The 22,892-nt window shown below is 29.1% G+C and overlaps 2 protein-coding genes across 2 annotated transcripts; both read right to left on the bottom strand.

Annotated features, from left to right (window-relative positions):
• Window positions 1–3,834: 3,834 nt before the first annotated feature.
• Window positions 3,835–7,567, bottom strand: LOC114388453 (metal tolerance protein 10-like). Its single transcript, XM_028348948.1, has 6 exons — window positions 7,294–7,567; window positions 6,250–6,362; window positions 5,802–6,047; window positions 5,530–5,610; window positions 4,843–5,073; window positions 3,835–4,413 (listed from the first exon to the last, which is right to left on the bottom strand). The coding sequence occupies exons 1-6, from the start codon at window positions 7,469–7,471 to the stop codon at window positions 4,069–4,071; spliced, it is 1,194 nt and encodes a 397-aa protein (XP_028204749.1). The 5' UTR covers window positions 7,472–7,567; the 3' UTR covers window positions 3,835–4,068.
• A 10,168-nt stretch (window positions 7,568–17,735) lies between these two features.
• On the bottom strand, window positions 17,736–21,939 carry LOC114386540 (metal tolerance protein 10-like). The gene is made up of 6 exons (XM_028346554.1): window positions 21,597–21,939; window positions 20,108–20,220; window positions 19,661–19,906; window positions 19,426–19,506; window positions 18,791–19,021; window positions 17,736–18,251 (listed from the first exon to the last, which is right to left on the bottom strand). Exons 1-6 carry the CDS (start codon window positions 21,769–21,771, stop codon window positions 17,907–17,909), a joined length of 1,191 nt encoding a protein of 396 aa, XP_028202355.1. The 5' UTR covers window positions 21,772–21,939; the 3' UTR covers window positions 17,736–17,906.
• Between the last annotated feature and the right edge of the window lie 953 nt (window positions 21,940–22,892).

Genomic DNA, 22,892 nt, shown 5'->3' with positions numbered 1-22,892 from the left:
AAAAAAAAAGAAAAATCAAAAATCGGATGAATAAAAATAAAAAAGAATATGCAGTCACGTATAATTGTTAAAGCCTAAAAGGTATCCCACGTTGCTCTAAAGATTAATGGGAAATGGAAAAAGATTAATGGAAGTCATTTTAAACCATTGTATCATTTAACTAATTCATATATTACATTGCACTTCAAAGAAAAAAGTTCGTTGCAAAATAAATTAGGGACAAAATTGTATAAAAATTGTGTGCACCAAAAGAAAATATTTTCTTTATATTGTTATAGATTATTATTATAAATTTTTTTTACCACATTAAAAGATGTCACCTCTGGTAACATCACATTGATTCTTTTCATATAATTTTGATTAAGATTGAGTTGGTTGAGAAATGAAAATTAAGCATATTTACGGGTTCTAAAGCCCAATCACTCCACCAAAATTGATTGGTTGTGTTGATTGTCTCATCAAGCTAGACCTATTTTTGGGTGTTTTTTTTTAAATACATCTCTCTCCTATCTCTCTCCTACTTTTTCTCACTCTACACTACTTTGTAATTTAATTCCCAATATACACTACCTAGTACTTTCTCTCTCCTTTTTGCTTTTTTTAATTTAAAATATTATAAAATATAAATATTATATTATATAATTTTTTAATTGGTTTTAAAATTACTTATTTATTAAATTAAAATTTTTTATTTTTTTATTTTTTTAAAGAAAATGATATTATTAAATATAATTATTTTTGTTTATGTCATTAAACAAAAATAATTATATTTAATAATATCATTTTCTTTAAAAAAATAAAAAACAAAATTATAAAATTTAATTTAATAAATAAGTAATTTTAAAACCAAATAAAAAATTATATAATATAATATTTATATTTTATAATATTTTAAATTAAAAAAAAATAAAAAGAAAAAAGAAAGTTGCAAGTAGTGTATATTGAAAATTAAATAACAAAGTATTATAGATTAAAAAAAAACAGAAAAGAGAATACGAAGAAAAACAAACCCTATTTTTGCCAAACTTGATTATATGATTTAGTGGTAGTTATTTTTGCATTTTAAGATTATTCATGCACCTTTTAAACCTTTCAGAATGTAAATTACATTCCAAATTAGATACAGGAAGCAATTATGGAGGGCACGAAGCAATTGCCTGTACTAGCATGTGTATAAAATCAAATATCATCACGTGCATATAATTAGTTGATAACATTCATGGGAGTCTCAACTGCATAAGGTATGCGCACTTCCAATTTCTTATAAAATCACATCAAAATACATAAATCATCAAGATTTAAATAAATGATCAATAAGTAACAGTATAAATGAATTAACACACCTTCCTTATTAACAACACAAAAGAAACTAGTACAATTTTTTAAAAATGTATGTAAAAGAATAAAGTAGAAATCAATATAGATATATAAGAAAAGATATTTAAAATCATAAAAGAAATATATATATATATATATATATATATATATATATATATATTTGAAGATGAGGAGAAAAATACACACACTCTAGAGAGAAAAGAAAAAAAAAATCTTATGAATCACACAATTATTTTTATTCCCTATGTTACATATAGGTATTTATATACAAATCACTTATATTAGATAGCATAACATAAACTTAGTATATATCTAATAGAGCTAACCACTAAACACATGATTTAATATTTTGAATTTAAAAACTTAGAAGTTAAATTTGACACTTGTTATTTTTTAACAGATAATTGATTAAGAGATAACTTTAAGAAAAATATAATCTAATTTAGCTTCTTGTTTCTTTCTTATATATATTTATTGAAAAAATATACAAACATGATTTCAAACTAAAGGAACAAGATGCTTTGGCTTAGTTAGACTTGAGAGCATATTCCCTTATCAACTCATCAATGTTGCAGTCAAGGTTTATACTCTTTTGTTTGTATTTGCCGCGCGTCTTTTATAAAAGTCAGTCATTTTTCTGCATATATACTATATACTATGCACTATTTCTAATTTTTTAAATATATTTTGTAAATTATATTATATGATTCGTGATATATTAATAAAATCCTATTTATATATTCATTTTAAAATACATATAAAATATGTTAATAAAATTTTATTTGTTATTAATAAAATTATTTAACTCGTTCAACAAGAAATTATCCGTATATAGAGTTGATAAAGACTGTGATTAGATATTAATTATAATATATATACATATATTCTTATTGAATGATTTTAATAATTATCAGTAACTTAAAAAATTTAATTAATATCTTTAATATAATACCCATAATTTATATATAAATTTTAAATGTATTTTAAAATGAACGTGTAAATAGCTTTTAAAATATATAATTTACAAAATATATTAAAAAAATACATAGAAAATATATTTCTAAAATTTCCCGTTTAGTTAGTTGGTTACATATTATTATTTTATTTACATAAACAAAAGGTAATAAGAGAAACTATATTTTTTTTATTTAGCATATTTTTATAAGATCAAATATTTATAAAAGAGAAACTAATTATATCATTTCCTTATTAGAAGGAACAAATTAACACTAATGAAGATAATTTTTTCTTTATACTTTTCCACTTATCAATTATATATTGATTGTGTATAAGAATGAGGTGTAATATCTCTCTACACAAAAATATCTCCAAACTTAATAACATTCTACGCCATCACGAATCATAAAGAAATTGACGTCCGCAATATAATATTTGACCAAATGGGGTAGGCACTTTTGGTTATGGATGAAATCTTCAATATTCTTTGGATTTAATTACGGTTAAAGGAACAAATATGTAAAATGAGAAAACCAAAATATTTTTATTGTTAATTTAAATTAAATTATAATTTTAACCTACTTTGAACTAAAGATAAATTTACCCATAGGATGCATTTGGTACAAGAAAAAAAAAAATCATGTTCCAGAACCATGATTCTTTTTTTTTTCTTTAACAGAACCAACTCATTATTAAATCATTCCAATATGACTCAACCATACAATTTGGATGATGAAAAACATGAGGACTAGCAAAATCTCTAGATGCCCTAACCAAATAATAAGTCACTAGATTAGCTTGCCTTGGAATAAAACAGACTTTGTAGTCTGGTTCAGAATGTAGCAACGTTTGACACTTATTAATGATGCTACTAAACTCATTAATCTCCAGTTTCTTCCTCCTGATTCTTAAGACTTATTAATTCGAGAAAATGATTCTTATGAATAACTCAAATAAGTTTAAATTATCATATTTATTCATAAAAATATTTATATATATTTCTGAAGAATCAATAACTCATTTATTTTTAATAGAAATTTTTTATAAACTTTAATTATTTACCATATTAAATAATATACTAAGAGTAATATATAGTGTTTTTACCGCAATAAAACTTATTCTCAACCTAAAAAAAGTAAGATTCTCACCTTACTAGCCTCGAATAGGAACAGTTTTGTAGAAAACCTAAGAAAAATGCACTCCGAAAAATAATATATCCTCATAATGCCATTTTTTAAATAATACACCAAACACGAGAAACAAACGTTTATATTTTAGATTCATGAAAAACTGAAGTCTTCTTATACGAAACACTCCCTTATTTGTTTTCATTAGAAGAATCAAATCCTCTTAATATATTTTACCGTAAAAGCGTAGTCATTGCATCACACACACATTGGCTAAAGACAATCTCAACAATATGTTTTTCACATTCTATTTCCGCCATCACCATTTCTCTCTTTGCTTCTGATCAAATTACTCTATCATCACATTTATAACTTTTTATATATCTCCTACTCTAATGGAATATATACCCCATTTGAGTATCAAGAGTATCATTTTGCAAAAACAAAGCAATTATTTGAGTACTTATATAGTTATATTCTAACATTCATATTCTTTTACCCCCTACCCTGTGCACCCACCAAAAAAATATTCTGAGAAAAACATAGTATATTTCTAATTATTTTGAGCCAACTAAATGATGAATCATAACATAGAAAGTATCATTGAGGGGTAGCAAGTATAAACACCATTGCCAATGGCATATAATCACACCATGGTATTGTGCTCTGGCCTATGAGTGAACTCAAAATCTATGTGCACAAAAGCCCTTTCAACTTCTGGAAGCTGCTCTAGCTTCACTTGGAGTGTCTCACCAATGTTGTGTGCTTGGTGGAGAAGCATGTCTTCTGGCAACACAATGTCAACTTCCACAAAGTAATGTGCACCAAAGGTGTATGCTCTAACAGTATCTATGTGCTTGATCTGCTCATGGTGATTCCATATGAGGTAAGTTAACTTGGCCAGAAAATCAGGTGGTGCTGTTCTTCCGATGAGTGAACCAACATTCTCAATGACAGTCTTGGTCCATGTATTAATTGTATACAATGCTATCTGCATTACACATTCAGGATATCATAATTAGTAGTTCAATCAAGCAGTTGGCTTGATGTAACACCAACAATCAATTAACATAAAGACCTCCCTTCAAGATTTTGAAATGGCACATACAAGGAGATTATGGCCATTGAAGTACAATAGAGAAAAACAACTCAAAGGTAAATACGTTTTTAGTCCTTGAAAATGTAACAAATTTTTATTCAATGTAGGGACTAAAACAAAAATCCATGATATTTTCAAGGACCAAAAATATATTTAGATCTCAATGCAAAAAAAAAAAAAAACACTTGTTGAATATGTGAATCTAACTAGAAAATCAAAGTACGATCAAGGGAGAGAATAAAAAAAGCATGCTCGCAATTATCTGTGAAAACAAAATAATGAAAACCAAAGGCAAGCACTAAGCTGTAGTTAAGAACTCACAACAATAGCTCCTGTTGGATCAATCCACCAGTAGAACTTGACAGCTAGAACAGCAGCAGCTAATCCAACAGAATTAGTAATAACATCAAATAAGTGATCCTGTGCATATGCTCTAATGATTTCATTTTTAAATCTTCGACAGTAGACCATAAGAATGAACTTCACTACAGTCACAAACACCATAATCCCCATCATCCAATGCAGTTTTGCTGGATCCATGTCGGGCTTGACCTTTAAGAAAAAGAATGACATGAAAAATTAAAAGCATGTGTCAAGGTAATAATTACATTTGCAGGAAAATTGAAAAAAGAACTACTTAAATTGCTATAGCTAAAACAAAAGACTAGAATTAGTTTGGATAAAGTTTTCAACAAGCACTTATAGGAAAAGAAAATAAGGAGGTAAAATGAATCAAATTTCTTCAAAAATTAAAAATAACTTATGCACCTCAATTGTTTAAGAAGTTAAATGAGAGGGATTAAAAAAAATTGGGGTGGACAAGTTAATCATAACTTGTGGAAGAAATTTGATTCATTTTATCTTATTTTCTTCTCCTTTGAATACTTCTTGAAGAGTTTATCAAAACATTTCCTAAATTCAAAATCTTAAACAAAAAGAAAACATGTGTTGAACCCAAATTTGGGGATCAAATGAACAAACAAAGAACAAAAAGCATATCTCAATTACCTTGGAAATAAGTTGTCGACCAGATTCAATCAAAATCTGCAGCCCCAAGGTGGCCATCACTGATGCAAAAACAATGATACCCTGCCCAGGAAATCTTATTAGTATGTAGCTGTATTAAGCAACCATGTAATGGCTGTTTTGAAAATATCTAAAACAACCAGCTACTTTCATTTTCACTCTCAGGATATTATGAAACTTAGCATTAGACTGCATTTACTAAAACTTTATAGGACTAAATCACCTTGTGCAGTTTAAATTATATTAAACCTTACCACAGGTTGCATGCGCTTCTTTCCAATTGGATAGCGATATTGGTTTGGGTTTTTCATGGCATGAGCAGTAAACCACAATATGAAGCCTGACAAGAGATCCAAGAGAGAATCCATGGTTGAAGCAATGACTGCCAATGATCTGCTCGCAACTGATGCATAAACCTTTGCTACAAACAGCACCAAGTTACATATATTTGACACATGAACAGCAATCCTCTCACTCTTAGCTAGTTGCTTCAGTTCATCCTGAGAACCATTGAGCACGTTTTTTTAGAATAATTCTCTCAAGATATACATTAATCATTCATCTCCATGTGTTTAAGACTTTGAATCGATCATGTTTAATGGGAAATCATAAAATTTTCACTGAGATATTGTTGTCAAAACAGGTTAGTGATGCTTCATGTATGAAAAATTATATGTAAATAATGGTGATAGAACAATCTACCTCAGTAAGAGTTCCTGGGAAACCACCCGTTTCAGTCATTGTCTCCATCTCATTAAATCCTTCAAGGAGACTCTCCTGTTTCTTATAATATTCTGCCACTTTGCGTTGCTTCCCTACAATACAAGTTCACGGTGGGCTATAGAGTAAGTAGTCAAATCAACAACATAAAATATAGCCAACTAATTCCTGAGGCAAAAAAAAAAAAAAAACCAAACAACTTCAGAAACTAGATCATGGAAGCCACATATCATGCATGTAAGTAATAAACACGTTGAACTTGACATTCCCATTAAACTTGATCATCTCAAATGCATGGAATTATTCCAAACTAACAAATACAAGCACCAATGATGCACATTCACAATGAAAGGATCTTCCTTTATGTAAACATTCCCAGTTTCCCACCATGGCCTACAATAAATAACAAATAAAGACTAATAATAACACCACTGCTCTGACTTCTTCGGTGTTCACTAGCATCACCACTAAGAGCGAAACAGTCACCCAAAGCAAAGACATTAAAGTTCAAAGCTTGAACATTCAAAGGAAAACTGGATTTGCAGAATTCAACACATGCATAATAACCACAGAGACCAAAACAGACCCACTACAAAAAAAATAAAAAATAGAGACTTTATCACTTTAGAAATCAAAGAATGAGCAAAGACACACACTGAAATTGCACAAACCAACATACATTCACTCACAATAACAAAACCAGACCCATAAAAAAGTCCAAAAAGAAAAGGAGCTAGTTGCACTAACACTGGGATATCCCTCCCTTTTTAAAGCCTACAATCCTTAATTGTTTAAAACACATTACACTGTGTATCAAGCGATCAATTTTCAAGAAATGTCACATTCCTGTTTCCACACAATTCAACACATCACCACTATAAACAAACCATAGCCATTTGCACAAAACAGAAACTTTAGACATTCACAAGAAGAAAAATTAGAATTAGGTGACCAATGGCTTACTGGGCTTGCACACCTAAACACATAACATGCAGAAACAATAAAAGGGAAAAGAGAATGACTCACTGGGCTTGCGGAGAAGGCCGCGGAAAGTGAATGAACGGTGCTGTTGATGATGATCATGCGTTTGGTTTGGCAAACGAAACTCCTCCACGTTAAGTCTCCACGAAGCATTAGCAGCATCTTCCTCCGATGACACCGGAAGCGGTTCCCTCCGACGGTGTCTGCCGTCGCTCTCCGCCATGCTCGTTCCCTGAAAACAACTTTGAGGGATGGAATAATGATAAATATTAGTGTTCTGAGAGAATGAGAAGAGAAGAAGAGAAGTAATAACTTTGTTGTTTTTTTTTAATCCTAGGGCTGTATGTATTTGTAGTATGGAGTGGAAAACAAATTTCCAATACAATCGAAATCATTATTTACATTATCTTATTTTTAAGTTATTTTAAAATATTATTTTGAGTTATTTTGTGTGGTTAATTATTTAATAATTTAACATTGAAATTATAAATTACCAAATCCAATTTATATGTAACAACTTTTTAAGTTTAATTTCAAACATAAGATCCCCTGGGATTATTTCTTACCAAATATTTTAAATTTCAAGAAAATATATAATAAAATTTCACTTAGAAAATTAATTAATTATTTGATCATATTAAATTATCTAATTTAATTAATTCTGAAATATTAAAATAATTTCTTTAACTGACGTTAAAACACTTTTTGTATGATCATTTGTAGGTTTAATATTAAGATGATAATATATATTAACATAGTAGACATCGTTAATTATTATGATAATCTCATGTAAAAAAATTATTAAATCTCTTCTTGAGAATTTTAATCATTAGAAAATTTTAATTGAGTCCGTTTAATGATCACATTCACATGTAACTCATTCGTATATATAAATTAATCAATGAAATATATTAATATTTATCCAATAAATATTATCACATAAATATTAATCTATTTGGATTATTGGTGTTCTATTTATAATAATTCTATGATCAAGAACAATTTATTTTAAAGTTAAAAAAATTTGTTTCTCATTATCATAATCTTCATTATGATAACAAGTCTTTAATTTTAAACAAAAATATTATCAAAACTATTTAATCAAATTGTAAAAGATGACAATGAAAACAATATAATATTTTATTTTTAAAACTGAAATTGATTACATGATGACTTAAATAGTGAACATACAAATTCATCCCCAATAGAACACTTATTGCATAGATGAGGAAAAGTACAATGTGGGTGTCTAAGTTAAAGCATGTGGTGGAGCCTAAGTTGTATTTAGTGCGAGCAAGGTTCATATGTCAAGAATCAAGATCATCATTTAGAAAAAAAATGAAATAAATAAATAAATTTATCCTAAATTACTCTTTTGACCTCTTTATTTTTTATTAATTTGAGCGACTTAGTCTCCAATTATTAAAATATTCAATAAGATCCTCTAATTGTCAAAATTATATTTTTAAATAAAATTTCATATTAAAGTCTTATAAATAGAAAAAAAGAAGTAATTAAACTAGAAGTTATACTAAAAATAACTAATTAAATTCTCTGGTGGAGATTAATAATTATCAAAACCAATAAATATTTGACACTAATTATGCGGTGACCTAAATAATACATTTTTGTTGTTTCATAATCGATGCTAGAGTGGTGATGATGTCTCCATTTCTCATTGGACTAGGCTATAGTGAAAAAAGACAAAAGGTTCTACTTTGCATATATTAAAGTACTATATTAAATATTTTCATATAAAAATTAAGTTGAAAAAAATTTAAAAATGGAAGGATTAAAGTAATTTAGCCTTGATTTTATTTGAATTAAAAAATGGAAGGTTCCACTGTTGCAATGAATTTAATACTTTATATAATTGAATAGTTTAATAATTAATAATGTAACTTATAAATAAAATAATATGTTAACATATCATTAAAGATGATCGATCAAATTACACTAGTGTAAATTTAACAACTATTACATTATTTATAACTTTCATCTGAATAATATTTTATTAAAATTCATTGTTGGAATGAAAGTTCCTTTCACATAAGTCACATATACAAAATTTTATATTAATCCAAAATTATTTGTTACATCGTTTATATAAATTAAGATTAACATAGTATAAACATTTCAAAATATACTAAAATATGGATGATTTGATGATCTTCTGGTTGATGTTCAATTTTTGACAAATTTTGACACAAACGATGTTGATAATATGTAGATATAATTCAACGGTTGAATCATTAAAAATCATATTTTATATCAAATTATAAAGATGGTGTAATAGTTGTCAAAGTTATACCGGTGTAATTTGATCTCTCTTCATCATTAAATGTCATTAAGTTAACCAACATGTCATTAGTTTGAGTAGAACTAAGCACAATAAGCTTATATCTCTTAAGTGAATTCAAACCTTATAAATAGAAAAAATATGATGGGATGGAACATCTAATTAAAGGTAGTTGGCCAGAGTTTTTGATAAAAATTAATCATTTATCAAGTTGATAAATTTTTCGCACAAAACATGATGATCTAAAAAATATCATTAAATTAATTTGGGCTTTTTAATTTATTTTAAACAAGTAATTTAATTTTTACTATATAAAATATGGAATGTTTATCTATTAATAATTGTCATTATTATTATTATTATCATCCTATGTTTTTTGTGTATATCAAACTAACATGGTTTAATTACTTTTTTGTCATCTAAATTATTTTTTAGTGTCAATTTGGTCATGTTATTATTTAAAGGTTCAATTAGGTCATGTGTAAAGTTAATCCAACGATGAGTCAGACCAAAGAAAAAATTAAGAGAGTTTTTTGGATAAATGATCTTTTTGTGATGCGAACCTGAGTAGGAGCGGATCGTTTGATACAGGCTACGGAGGTTTTGGATGACGCCACTTCTGGTGAAGGAAGATAAGTCAGGGTAAACGCCACTTCCGGTGAAGGAAGATAAGTCAGGATAGACGCCACTTCCGGTGAAGGAAGATAAGTCTGGGTAGACGCCACAAGGATTACCTTGATAAGTCTGATAATTGGTTCAACAAGGAACCCGGAGAGAAACTCTCACCAAATTTTATGAAAATGTCAAAAGTTTTTTTTATTCAAAACAAAAACCAATACTTATAGTGTAGCTGAACAAAAAGATAAAAATAGACATGGGCCTTCTAAACAGTTTGGGCCAAAATTAGAATAAAAATAAATTATAACTAAATACTTATTTAACTTGAGCTTTCAAATTAGTTTGGGCCTTCAGCAACAATTAATAGTCTTAATAGTGTCTCTGCCTCTGGGCCTTCATCCTTCTCCACTCGGGGGCTTTGTCCTTCTCCACTTGGGCCTTCGTCCTTCTCCACTTGGGCCTTTAGCCTGTATTAGGCCAGTTTCATGATTCTCATCATTCCCTCCTTCTTGGAAAACATTTGTCCTCAAATGTCCAGGATCATCACCGAGTTCAAGTACCACTTCCTTCCTTTTCTTGTTGGCTTGCTTGGCATAGTTTTCATTCTTCTTTGCAATTTGCACCTTCACTTGGTCATACAATCTTTTCACATACTCAACTTTGGCATGTGCATCCTTTCGTTGAGTCTCTTGGGGATTGCTTTTGTAAGTTGGCCTGTTAGGCAATGAAGCTCCGGGGAGGAGATCAACTTGATGTTCTATGCCTCTTGAAGGTGGTAGTCCATGAGGAATCTCCTTAGGAAAGACATTTTTAAATTCCTGCAATAATGGTTGAACACTAGGAGAAATAGAAATAGTAAACTCATTAGAATTATCAGTAGAAATTTTACTGTCTTTGCAATACTGTAGATTGAGTGGTTCATGAGTAGGTAACACTTTCCTCACTTCACTCGCCTCTGCAAAATAATTAAATTTTCTCTCATGTGTATCACTCTCTCTCTTATGTGTATCACTCTTTTCCTCGGGTGTATCACTCTTCTTTTTCATATTCCTTTGTGGTGCCTCACTATTTTCTTTCTCTTGTTCTCTCTTTTCTCCCATTCTGATTTGGTCATCACACACTTCTCTAGGGGATAGAGGTTTAAGAGTAAATGAGGAAGATTTGGCTATTCGTCTGTAGGGCTCTTCTTTGTTACGGTTCAACAAACGTTGCATTTGTGTAGTCCACGAGTCCAGAAATAAGCGTTGAGATTCGTCCAGTTGATGATATACACCACCATTGTCACCAGCTCTTGCCATGATTAAGGAACAAAGAATTTTGCAGTAAATTAAAAAAAATTCAGGACCTCACCACACTCTACTCACGTGTTTCTCTCTTTGATGGTAGTTCACTCGTGTTTGATGCTCTCAATATAGGCTTTTGTGTGATGTTTTCACTCTTGCCTTTTACCACTCACTCCCTCTTAAGTTCCTGGATGGACCGAATTAGACACACAAGGTAATATAAAATAAAAGGAAAGACAATATAATTATCAGAGTAACAGATTTGATTTGGGATAACAACTTGGACTTGATTTGGATAACAGATTGGACTTGATTTGGATAACAGATTGGATTTGATTTGGATAACAGATTAGATTTGGATAAATTTTGTTGATTTGATTTGATTTGGATAATAGATCAGATTTGGATAACAAATTAGATTTAATTTGGATAACAGATATGATAACAAATAAGATAATAGATAGGATAACAGATAAGATAACAGATATGACAAGTAAACTTCAAATGCTCATAACTTTTGCTACGGTTGTCTGTTTGAGGCCCACTATATATCAAAACGCTCAGAATTCAGAGGAGAATCTAGATAAGGGGATTTGTTCCACGATTTTCTTTCAAAAAAAACACCTCTAAATGCCTCAATTTCGTGTTCAAAGATCAAACACCCACTTTTTTTTTTTCAAAATTTTTGCAACTTTTTTTTGACACAAAGTGTGAAAGACACAAGAAACAAGAACAAGAACGTGACAAGAACAAGAACAAGAACGAAACAAGATGTAAACAAGAACGCAAATAACAGAACACAAGACGCAAACAAGAACGAAACAAGATGTAAACAAAACGCAAATAACAGAACACAAGACGCAAACAAGAACCAAACAAGACGTAAACAAAAACGCAAATAACAGAACAAGGACAAAACACGAACCTGGACAAATTACAAAGAAAAATAATAGGATAGGATAGAACCTGTATCAAGAGCCGAAGCTCTGATACCAGATGATGCGAACTTGAGTAGGAGCGGATCGTTTGATACAGGTTACGGAGGTTTTGGATGACGCCACTTCTGGTGAAGGAAGATAAGTCAGGGTAAACGCCACTTCCGGTGAAGGAAGATAAGTCAGGGTAGACGCCACTTCCGGTGAAGGAAGATAAGTCTGGGTAGACGCCACAAGGATTACCTTGATAAGTCTGATAATTGGTTCAACAAGGAACCCGGAGAGAAACTCTCACCAAATTTTATGAAAATGTCAAAAGTTTTTTTTATTCAAAACAAAAACCAATACTTATAGTGTAGCTGAACAAAAAGATAAAAATAGACATGGGCCTTCTAGACAGTTTGGGCCAAAATTAGAATAAAAATAAATTATAACTAAATACTTATTTAACTTGAGCCTTCAAATTAGTTTGGGCCTTCAGCAACAATTAATAGTCTTAATAGTGTCTCTGCCTCTGGGCCTTCATCCTTCTCCACTCGGGGGCTTTGTCCTTCTCCACTTGGGCCTTCGTCCTTCTCCACTTGGGCCTTTAGCCTGTATTAGGCCAGTTTCATGATTCTCATCATTTTGTCATTGAATGTATAAATCAATGATAATTTAGTCCTTAAAATAACAAATTTTTTGATTTAGTCCCCGAATATATAAAAAATACGACAATGTCTAAAGTTTTGTGCGGTGGTGATTTCAACATCTCATACATACCTAAAAAAATCAGAAAAAACTATGATCTACACATCGTTGTATCCACATTTGCCATATATTGGATCCTCCCTATTGCATATTATTCTTCAATATCCCTTTTTTAAGTTTTTTTTTTGTTTCTTCGTCATTTCTCTTTACTTCTTCATTTTATCTCTCCTCTTTCTTTTGTTATTTTTTGCCAGAAGAAGATAAGAGACAATCTATTTTGCTCGCCATCATATATTTAAAATATGATGAAGGATCATGATTCAAGTGTAAATAACATTATTGTAATCAATCAAATGATTGAGCATAAATGATTAATATGTTAAAGTTAAGGTTGAATCGTTTGGATAATACATGAGTTCAATTATTGGTGGAAAGAATTGCTGATCGGGCTTTACTTATCTAAAATTCACCAAAAAGTAAAAAAGTTATGGATAAAAAGTAAAGTTATTTTAGCATGTTACATCAAGTCAATAACGGAATGTAAAAATTATAAGTTTTTCAAAAAGTTGAAGATAAAATATATCAAATTAATTTGTTGGGAATAAAATTTGTTGGGAGTCCAAAGAGAAGTGGAATGATTTTTGTATGTTCATAGGCTGGAAGGCAATATATATCGGGTTGGGAAGGAGCACGAAAATGATAAAGAAATCAAAATAACACATGACAATTAAAGTATTTTAATAATAAATGATAAAGAGTTAAAACCAAATTAATATAGACAAACAAAAATCATGAGATTTTTCTAATTGGGTCAGACTAAACTTTGGGACATTAAAATCGTCATCTATTCAATAAACTTTTCAAATTCAAATAATTAGGTTAGTGTTCTGTGTCTTACATGACTATTTAATTTCACACTTTACACATTATAGGAGTAAATTTTTTATATTATTTTAAATTTTTAATATATTATTAATTATTTAGTTTAAATTTTAATAAATACATATTAGTAGGTATGTCAATAAATTATATATATTTTTATTGCACATGCACCAAAAAATTCTTTTTACTAATAGTGTTATCTTAGGTAGGATTCTCTTCACTTTAGTGGTGTTTTACATGTCTATTTTTTATTTTCTTTTTAAAAAAATTATATAGTTCATCTTTTTGTTTACACAATTGACTTGGGATAACAAAAGTTGAGTAAAATTGTTTAATTATAATATATTTAACAATTAATTTGTTTGCATGAATTAAAATTATAAAAAAGAAAAATGAGAGAATTATTTTGATGATAATAAAAGACTTGAGATTTAATATATAGAAAAATTTATTTATATATTTTCAATTTTAAAAAATTGAAATATTAAACACACTACCATGTAAAAATATTAATATAACGACACATATTCTTTGACATATTATTTTATACAAAATGGGGTATGTGCGTAGAGAGCGGGAGAAAAAAGTTATCTAGCATTGACTTAAGATTTTTTTTTAAAGTCTTTTACCCATCTTAATAATTGAAATTATAAAAATTAAAATAATGTTAGCATACAAACTAATTCAAATACTAAGATATATATTTTTTAAAGTAGTCAACGAAATAGAAAAGAGGTAGAAGATTATTTTATAGAAAGAAAATAAAACAAATAAAATTTTAAAAAATAATAAAAGAAATACATCTGGAGAAAAAAAGAAAGAACTAAGGGATTTTATTGGATTAGAATTTTAAAAGATTATTTTAGCATAAAAAGGTCTTGTGAATTTTTAAGATTATGTAGGTATTGATCTGATTTCTTATGATAGTTTAGATTTTAATGGGTTTATATCATAAGATTTGAAAGGATTATATGAATTTTTAAAAACCCATTCAAAATTACAAGAGTTAATGAAAAAAATAATAAAAAATGATGAGATTTGAATAAAAAAAAGTAAAATCAAAATAATTTTTTTTATCTTTTAATAGCTATATTGATTCTAGCTTTATGTTATCCTATATTAACATTTTTTTCAATAACATTTTCTCATTCTCACTTTTGGATTTAAATCATAAATTTAAAATTATACATTGATTTTCTAATTTTTTTAATAATTATAATTATTTTATGATAAATCTAGTGGCATATTTAAATGGGATGCAATAATAAGCATATATTATAAGGGATTAGTGAGGGTGAAAAATTGATATGAGTTATGAGTTATGTGGATAACAAAATTAAATGTGACAATCACGAAAATATTATATCAAACAAGTCATGGGCATAATCAGTATAAAAAAAATATGGTTAGTCTTAACACATAAATATTAATTTAATTTAGAAAATAAAAAGACAAGTGTAAAGGAAGGAATATATTTGACTTTTTTTATTCCAAAAGAATAGGAGAATTACATATGACACATTAAAGAGTATTATAGAGAAAAGAAGGTATGAGAGAAAAGAAAGATGGGTAGCCAATAGAAAAAAAAATCTAGCAAAATTTCAAGGATTTTAGTAAGATTGTTTGATAGATGTTTTATACTAAAAAGTCTAATGAAATCCATTGAAATCATTCTTAAAAATTAATCCATGGAAATTTGTATATTTTGAATACTCAGAATTTTTATAAGTTATAAAAAAAACATTGAATATCATCAAATTTTGTTATCTTTCTTAAAAATCTTATAAGTCTTAATTGAATAATACAAGACTTATTTATACTATTTAAGAATCTTCATTCAATACCATAAGACTTTTTTTATAAAAAACAAACTTTTTTATTTAATTCATAATATGCAATGAAACAAATTGATATCAATTCATAAAATAAAAATTCATCAAACAAATTTATGTATTAATATCTGAGTATTAATTAAATTTATTAATGTTTATATTATTAATTAATTAGAATATTGTAGTCATGATTGATTATCATAATTAAATATTAAAAAAAATAATTATCTTAATTATCATAAATGATAAATAGATTTTTATGAATTTAAAATAAAATAAATAAGTTTAATAATTTTGGAAGGAATAAATGAGATTGTCAAGTAACGTCTCCTTAGAACAAAATCTTTATATATATATATATATATATATATATAATCTTCAAATTTTTTTTACAAAAACTAATAAAACATTTTGTAAAATATTCCAATAGTCCTATTTACACGCGCGTAGGGGCAAATAGAACGATTTGCACTACATTGTACCCGCATTATCTGATCTCACGTGTTCAAAGACTCATGTATCTTGCTAACTACTTTAATTTAGGGATGACAATAGGTAATGTCGGGGATGGATAAGTTAGTTTTACATATTAGTCCAATCACCGATAAATTTATTGATTTTTAAAATAATTACGTTAAAACTATTTTACAAAAACTATTTTACACCGTCTGTAGATAATAAACTTATGTTATAAACTATAAAGAATATATTGTAATTAGTTTAAGAGATTTGAATTTGAATTAAAAAAATAGAAGTTAAAAATGACACGTGTTATTTTTCAATAGAGAATTGATTAAGGAATTTAACTTTAAAAAAAATATATACTCTAATTTATTATATAAATAAATAAATTTAGATTTTGATGTAGATGTAGATTAATTTTCAAACTTAGTAATTTTATTATATAAAAAGTGAATGAGGTCCAAACTGAAAGAACAAGAAGTTTGATTCCGTTGACGCGATCAATTAATTCATCAATGCTGAAATGCATTATCAAGGTTTCTATTCTTTTGTTTGCTTTTGCCGTATGTTTCTTACAGAAGTCATTGTCCTTTACCTGTATTTATATCCCTCAATGTTCCACACGGGTGGTTAGCTAAACTTACAGAAGAAATTGATGTGCATATTTGACTATATGGTGCACTTCCATGCACGTAAAATTTGATTTTGGATGGAAACATTATTTGGATTTAGCTATTCTAAAATTAGCACATACCCAAAAAAATGAAAAGGTAAAAATATATTTATTATTGATGTTATAACTTTAATTTATTTTAAATTTACGGTGAATTTATTCTTATTTTCTTAATTTACACGTCTGTGTTCAACTTATTAGAGGATTCAAATCCTCTTCACATATAGTATTCAGAAAAGGAAAAAAAAAATCCTCTTCAAATATTTTCTCCCATTCTTTTATGTTATAATTTTTTATGTTCTAATAAAAAGTTTAGTAAACTCCAAAGATTTGGTTTAATGAAATAAAAACAAGTCTCATAGAATACATCACATATTTAAACTTTCACTCATCTCTTTAAAATAAGAAAAGTATAAATTATTTTATAAATACTCTTTAAAGTTAGAGACTTTATCTATCTTAGACTAAGGCTAAATCATCATCTCCTCCCCCTAATTCTCTTTTTGTAAATAAATAAATAAATAAAAACTAGGTAGTCATTGTACCTTATACATGATAAAAGACAGTCACACAAGTTTTTCATATTTCAGTTTCCCCACCTACCTTGCACTCCTCTTTATTAATCCCCCTTCCGTTCTTATCAAACTTCTCATCATATATATTATTTTCTATTTCCTTTCTATCCCCCACTCCGGCAGTGTATATACCCATTTTAAGTATCAAAGCATCATTTTCCGAAAACTAGCAATTATTTGAGTACTTATATTTCAACATTATATTTTCTTACACCCTACCCTGTGTACCTAAAAAATTGTGGTGTGAAAAAAATACTTAATTATTTTGAGTCAACCAAATAGGAAGAGTATCATTAAGAGGTATCAGCAACTATAAACATCAGAAAGAAACTTTGCTATTTGGCTTAAATAAAACAACTAAGAGAATTAGCAAAGCTAAGCTATGCCATCTTTGTCCCATGGCATATCATCACACCATGGTCTTGTGCTCTGGCCTGTGAGTGAACTCAAAATCTATGTGAACGAAAGCCCTTTCAACTTCTGGAAGCTGCTCCAGCTTCTCTTGGAGTGTCTCACCAATGTTGTGTGCTTGGTGGAGAAGCATGTCTTCAGGTAACACAATGTCAACTTCCACAAAGTAATGTGCACCAAAGGTGTATGCTCTAACAGTATCTATGTGCTTGATCTGTTCATGGTGATTCCATATGAGGAAAGTTAACTTGGCTAGAAAATCAGGTGGTGCTGTCCTTCCTATGAGTGACCAAACATTCTCAATGACAGTCTTGGCCCATGTATTGATTGTATACAATGCTATCTGCATTACACATTCAGGATATCATCATTAGTAGTTCAATCAAGCAGTTGGCTTGATGTAACAAGCAAACAATTATGTAACACAAAGATCACCATTCAAGATTTTGTAGAATAATGAAGAAAAGCAAAATAAAGGGTAAATATGTTTAGTCCCTTAAAATATCATGATTTTTTATTCAATCTCTAAAACTTTTCTTACATTTAATAAAAAAATGTGATTTTAGTATCTCACTAAACATGTAGTGAGGGACTAAAAGCACATCATTTTGTTACATGTAGGGACTAGAAATGAATACATTTTTTAAATAAACTAATCAGAAAATCACTTGTTGAATATGTGAACCTAATCAGAAAATCATAGCACAGTTAAGAGAAGAAAACAAGGGTCAACTTGATCTGAGAATACGTTTTTGCATATAATAACAAAAAAATGCTACCTTGTAAAAACAAAGTAAAAGCAAGGTGGTATGTTTGCAATTATTTGTGAAAAACAGAAAAAGAAAACCAAAGACAGGCACCAAGATGTACTTATGAACTCACAATAATAGCTCCTGTTGGATCAATCCACCAGTAGAACTTGACAGCTAGCACAGCAGCAGCTAATCCAACAGAATTAGTAATGACATCAAAAAAGTGATCTTGTGCATATGCTCTAACAATTTCATTTTTGAATCTTCGACAGTAGACCATAAGAATGAACTTCACTACAGTCACACACACCATAATTCCGATCATCCAATGAAGTTTCGTTGGATCCATATCAGGCTTAGACTGTAACAAAAAGAATGACATGAGAAATTAAAAGTATGCGCCGTGGTAATAATTACAGGAAAATAAAAAAAAAGTTACTTAAAACTGCCACACCACAAAATAATAATTAAGAGTTAGTCGGGACTCTGGATAAACTTTTTAACACTTAAGGAGAAGAAAATACAAAGGTAAAATGAACCAAATTTCTTCATTAAAAAATAACATACGTACCTCAACCTTTTGAGAAGTTAGATGAGAGAGCATCTTAAATGGTTGGTTCAATAAGTTGATTTTAACTTGTGAAAGAAGTTTGATTCATTTTATCTTTCTTATCCTATAAGTACTTCTTGATAAGTTTATCCAAATGTTGAACCTAAATTTGGGGATCTACTAAACAAACAAGAACAAAAGTTTATCTCACTTGCCTTGAAAATAAGTTCTCGGGCAGATTCAATCAAAATCTGCAACCCCAAGGTTGCCATCACTGATGCAAAAACAATGATACCCTGCACAGGAAATCGTATCAGCATGTAGCTTCATTAAGCAACCATGCAATGGCTACTTTGACAATATCCCAATTATTGCCAATTATTTACTAAAACTTTATAGGACTCAATCAACTTGTGCTATTGAAACTGTAAAGAAAAAATTAAACCTTACCACTGGTTGCATGCGTTTCTTTCCAATTGGATAGTGATATTGATTTGGGTTTTTCATGGCATGAGCAGTAAACCACAATATGAACCCTGACAAGAGGTCCAAGAGAGAATCCATGGTTGAGGCAATGACTGCTAATGATCTGCTCGCAATTGAAGCATAAACCTTTGCTGCAAACAGCACCAAGTTACACATATTTGACACATGAACAGCCATCCTCTCACTCTTGGCTAGTTGCTTCATTTCATCCTGAGAAACATTTAGCATGTACATTTAGTAGCGTTCTCTTCATAGATTTAAGCAAATCAGTCATCCGCATGTGTTTGAGATGATGAAGTTTAATGGAAAATCATAATTTTTTATTTTTTTACTGAGATTATAGTCAAAACCAGTTAGTGCTGCTCCATGTATGACAAATTATAAGTAAATCATTGTAATAGAACAATCAACCTCAGTGAGAGATCCTGGGAAACCACCCGTTTCAGTCATAGTCTCCATCTCATTAAATCCTTCAAGGAGTCTCTCCTGCTTGTTGTAATATTCTGCCACTTTGCGCTGCTTCCCTAAAACACAAGTTAAAGCGGGAATAAAGAGTAAGTAGGTAAATCCACATTCCAGAATATATGAATTTAACTGAAACATCTTGATGATGAATTTAAATGCTAAAATTTTTAATTTTGGTTATCTTTTCTGAATTCCTCAAGTTAATTAATAATCAATAATGTCAAAATTTTCAAAACACTGTTCACCAACCTTTTATAAATTGAAGATTTTAAATTTTTAAACATTATGTAGTTAACTATCTACTTTATCTTTTGAGACGAAATAATAGAGGGTATAAAAAATATATCTGAAAAGCAAATAGGATCCAGTTTCGAGTCATTAGAGAAAGCATTAACAATTTCTGATTATGTATGGAATCAAGTACAATAGATTCTAAAAAGAAAAGAATTATATGATATGAGGAATGAAGTATCTTCTGTAATAGTAACCGTGTAGATATGAAAAGGACGGATCATTATCATCAAAATCCCCATGTACTTTTGATCAAAAGAATGGAACTATACCAATGTAGTAAACTAATCAGTTCAAGCACCAAGATGCACATTCACAATAAAAGGCTCTGTCTTTATGCAAAGATTCCCACCATGGCATACAATAAATAACAACAAACAAAGACTAATAACAACACCACTTCTTCAGCTTTCACAATTCAAAGCATCACCAAGAAGAGCAAAACACACCCATCACACAAAACAGAGACTTCAAAGTTCAAACGTTCAAAGGAAGTCTGAATTAGCAGAATTCAAGACATGCATGACAACCACAGAGACCAAAACAGACCCATTACACAAAATAGATACTTTATCACTTTAGACATCAAAGAGTGAGCAAAGACACACTGGAATTGCACAAACCAACACACCATCACTCAGAACAAAAACAGACCCATCACAATTCAAACACCATCACTATAAAAAAAAACAATAACCATTACACAAAAAAGAAGACCCATCACACAAAACAGAGACTTAAAGTTCAAACATTCAAAGGATGTCTGAATTAGCAGAATCCAACACATGCATGATAACAAGTTAACAACAGAGAGCAAAACAGACCCATTACACAAAATACCGACTTTATCACTTTAACCAAAAAAGAAAACAAGAAAGTTTAAAAGGGTAAACAAAGGTACATTGGGTTTGCACAAAGCAAAAAACCAGCACTCAGAACAAAATCAGACCCATCACAATTCAACACGTCACCACTGTAAACAAACCACACCCATTACACAAAACAGAAATTTAAGACATTCAAAGAAAGAAAAGGAGGAAAAAGGTGAAGAATGGCTAACTGGGTTTGCACAACTCAACACAAAAAAAGAAAAGAAACGTTTCAACTTTCAACAGAAAAAAAGAAGGAAGAAAGAATGTCTCACTGGGTTCACGAAGAAAGCCACGGAAAGTGAAGGATTGATGATTTTGATGATCATTTGTTTGGTTTGGCAAACGAAACTCTTTCACGTTAAGTCTCCACGAAGCTTTTGTAGCCTCTTTCTCCGGCGACACCAGAAGCGGTTCTCTCCGGCGGGGTCCTCCGCCACTGTCCGCCATGATAAGTTTTCTCAAGGTTTTGGTTTTAGTTTCGGTTTTGGTTTGATGCAATGCGAGTGATAATAATCACCTTCTTACTTATAGGGTGAAACTGAACGGGAAAAGAACTGTGTATATATAAACTAAGATAATTCTAAAAAACACTTTCCGTGTGGCTGAAGTGTTTGAAGGATGTGTAAAGGATTTAATAGAATTTGGTATTTATGGGAGTGAAGGTGTACATATAGGTCTTTGTAAATAATTTTCAGTTGATAGATAGTTGATAGATAATAGCTGAAAACTTGTAAATAATGTTAAAAATAAATTATAATTTATACATAAAAATTAAAAAATAATTATGTATAATATTTTTTATAAATAATTAATTACTTGTCAATATATTATTCGAGTGTCAGTTAGAACCGTGTTTACATTGTCTGTTTATGTTGTGTAGATATTGTTGTGTGTCTCGGACATTCAAACAAGATGTCACGTATATTTTTGGGTCAAAAATAATATATCATCTAAAAAATGTAAAAAATAAAAATAAATTGAAATTGTAGTTCATACGTGGCAACATGTGGACCATGTGTTCTTCCTAGATTGAATCTTCGTGTGACCAGAATCACTAGAACTAGGTGAACTATAAATTGTGGAGTGGATAAATACTATGCTGGATGCTTGTTTCGGTTAGGCTAGCGTGGCTAGGAGTCATATATAATTTTTAAAAAGAAAGAGCCTTGTAATTTAAAAATAAATAAAAATGAAAAATATTTTTATTGAATTAATTAAAGAGAAATGATAAAGATATTCCGTCAAACACTAAAATTCTCTATATTTTTCGTTAAAATCTATCATATATATATATATATATATATATATATATATATAAAAAGAAAGATCAAATTACACCCGATGTAACTTTAATAATTAAAACATAATTTTTATAATTTGATATAAAATATTATTCTTATTGATCCAACCTTTGATTCATATCTATATATTATTAAGATTATTTGTGTCAAATTTTTTATAAAATTGAACAATAATAAGAAAATAATCAAATGATTCATATTTTAGTATATTTTAAAATATTTATATTTCATCAATTTTAATCTATATAAATGGGGTAGCAAATGATT

Source organism: Glycine soja, chromosome 15 (genome assembly GCF_004193775.1).
Source record: "Glycine soja cultivar W05 chromosome 15, ASM419377v2, whole genome shotgun sequence".
Classification (NCBI taxonomy): domain Eukaryota; kingdom Viridiplantae; phylum Streptophyta; class Magnoliopsida; order Fabales; family Fabaceae; genus Glycine; species Glycine soja.
Note: the sequence above shows the minus strand (reverse complement) of the source record. Positions and strands in the feature narration are given on the sequence as shown.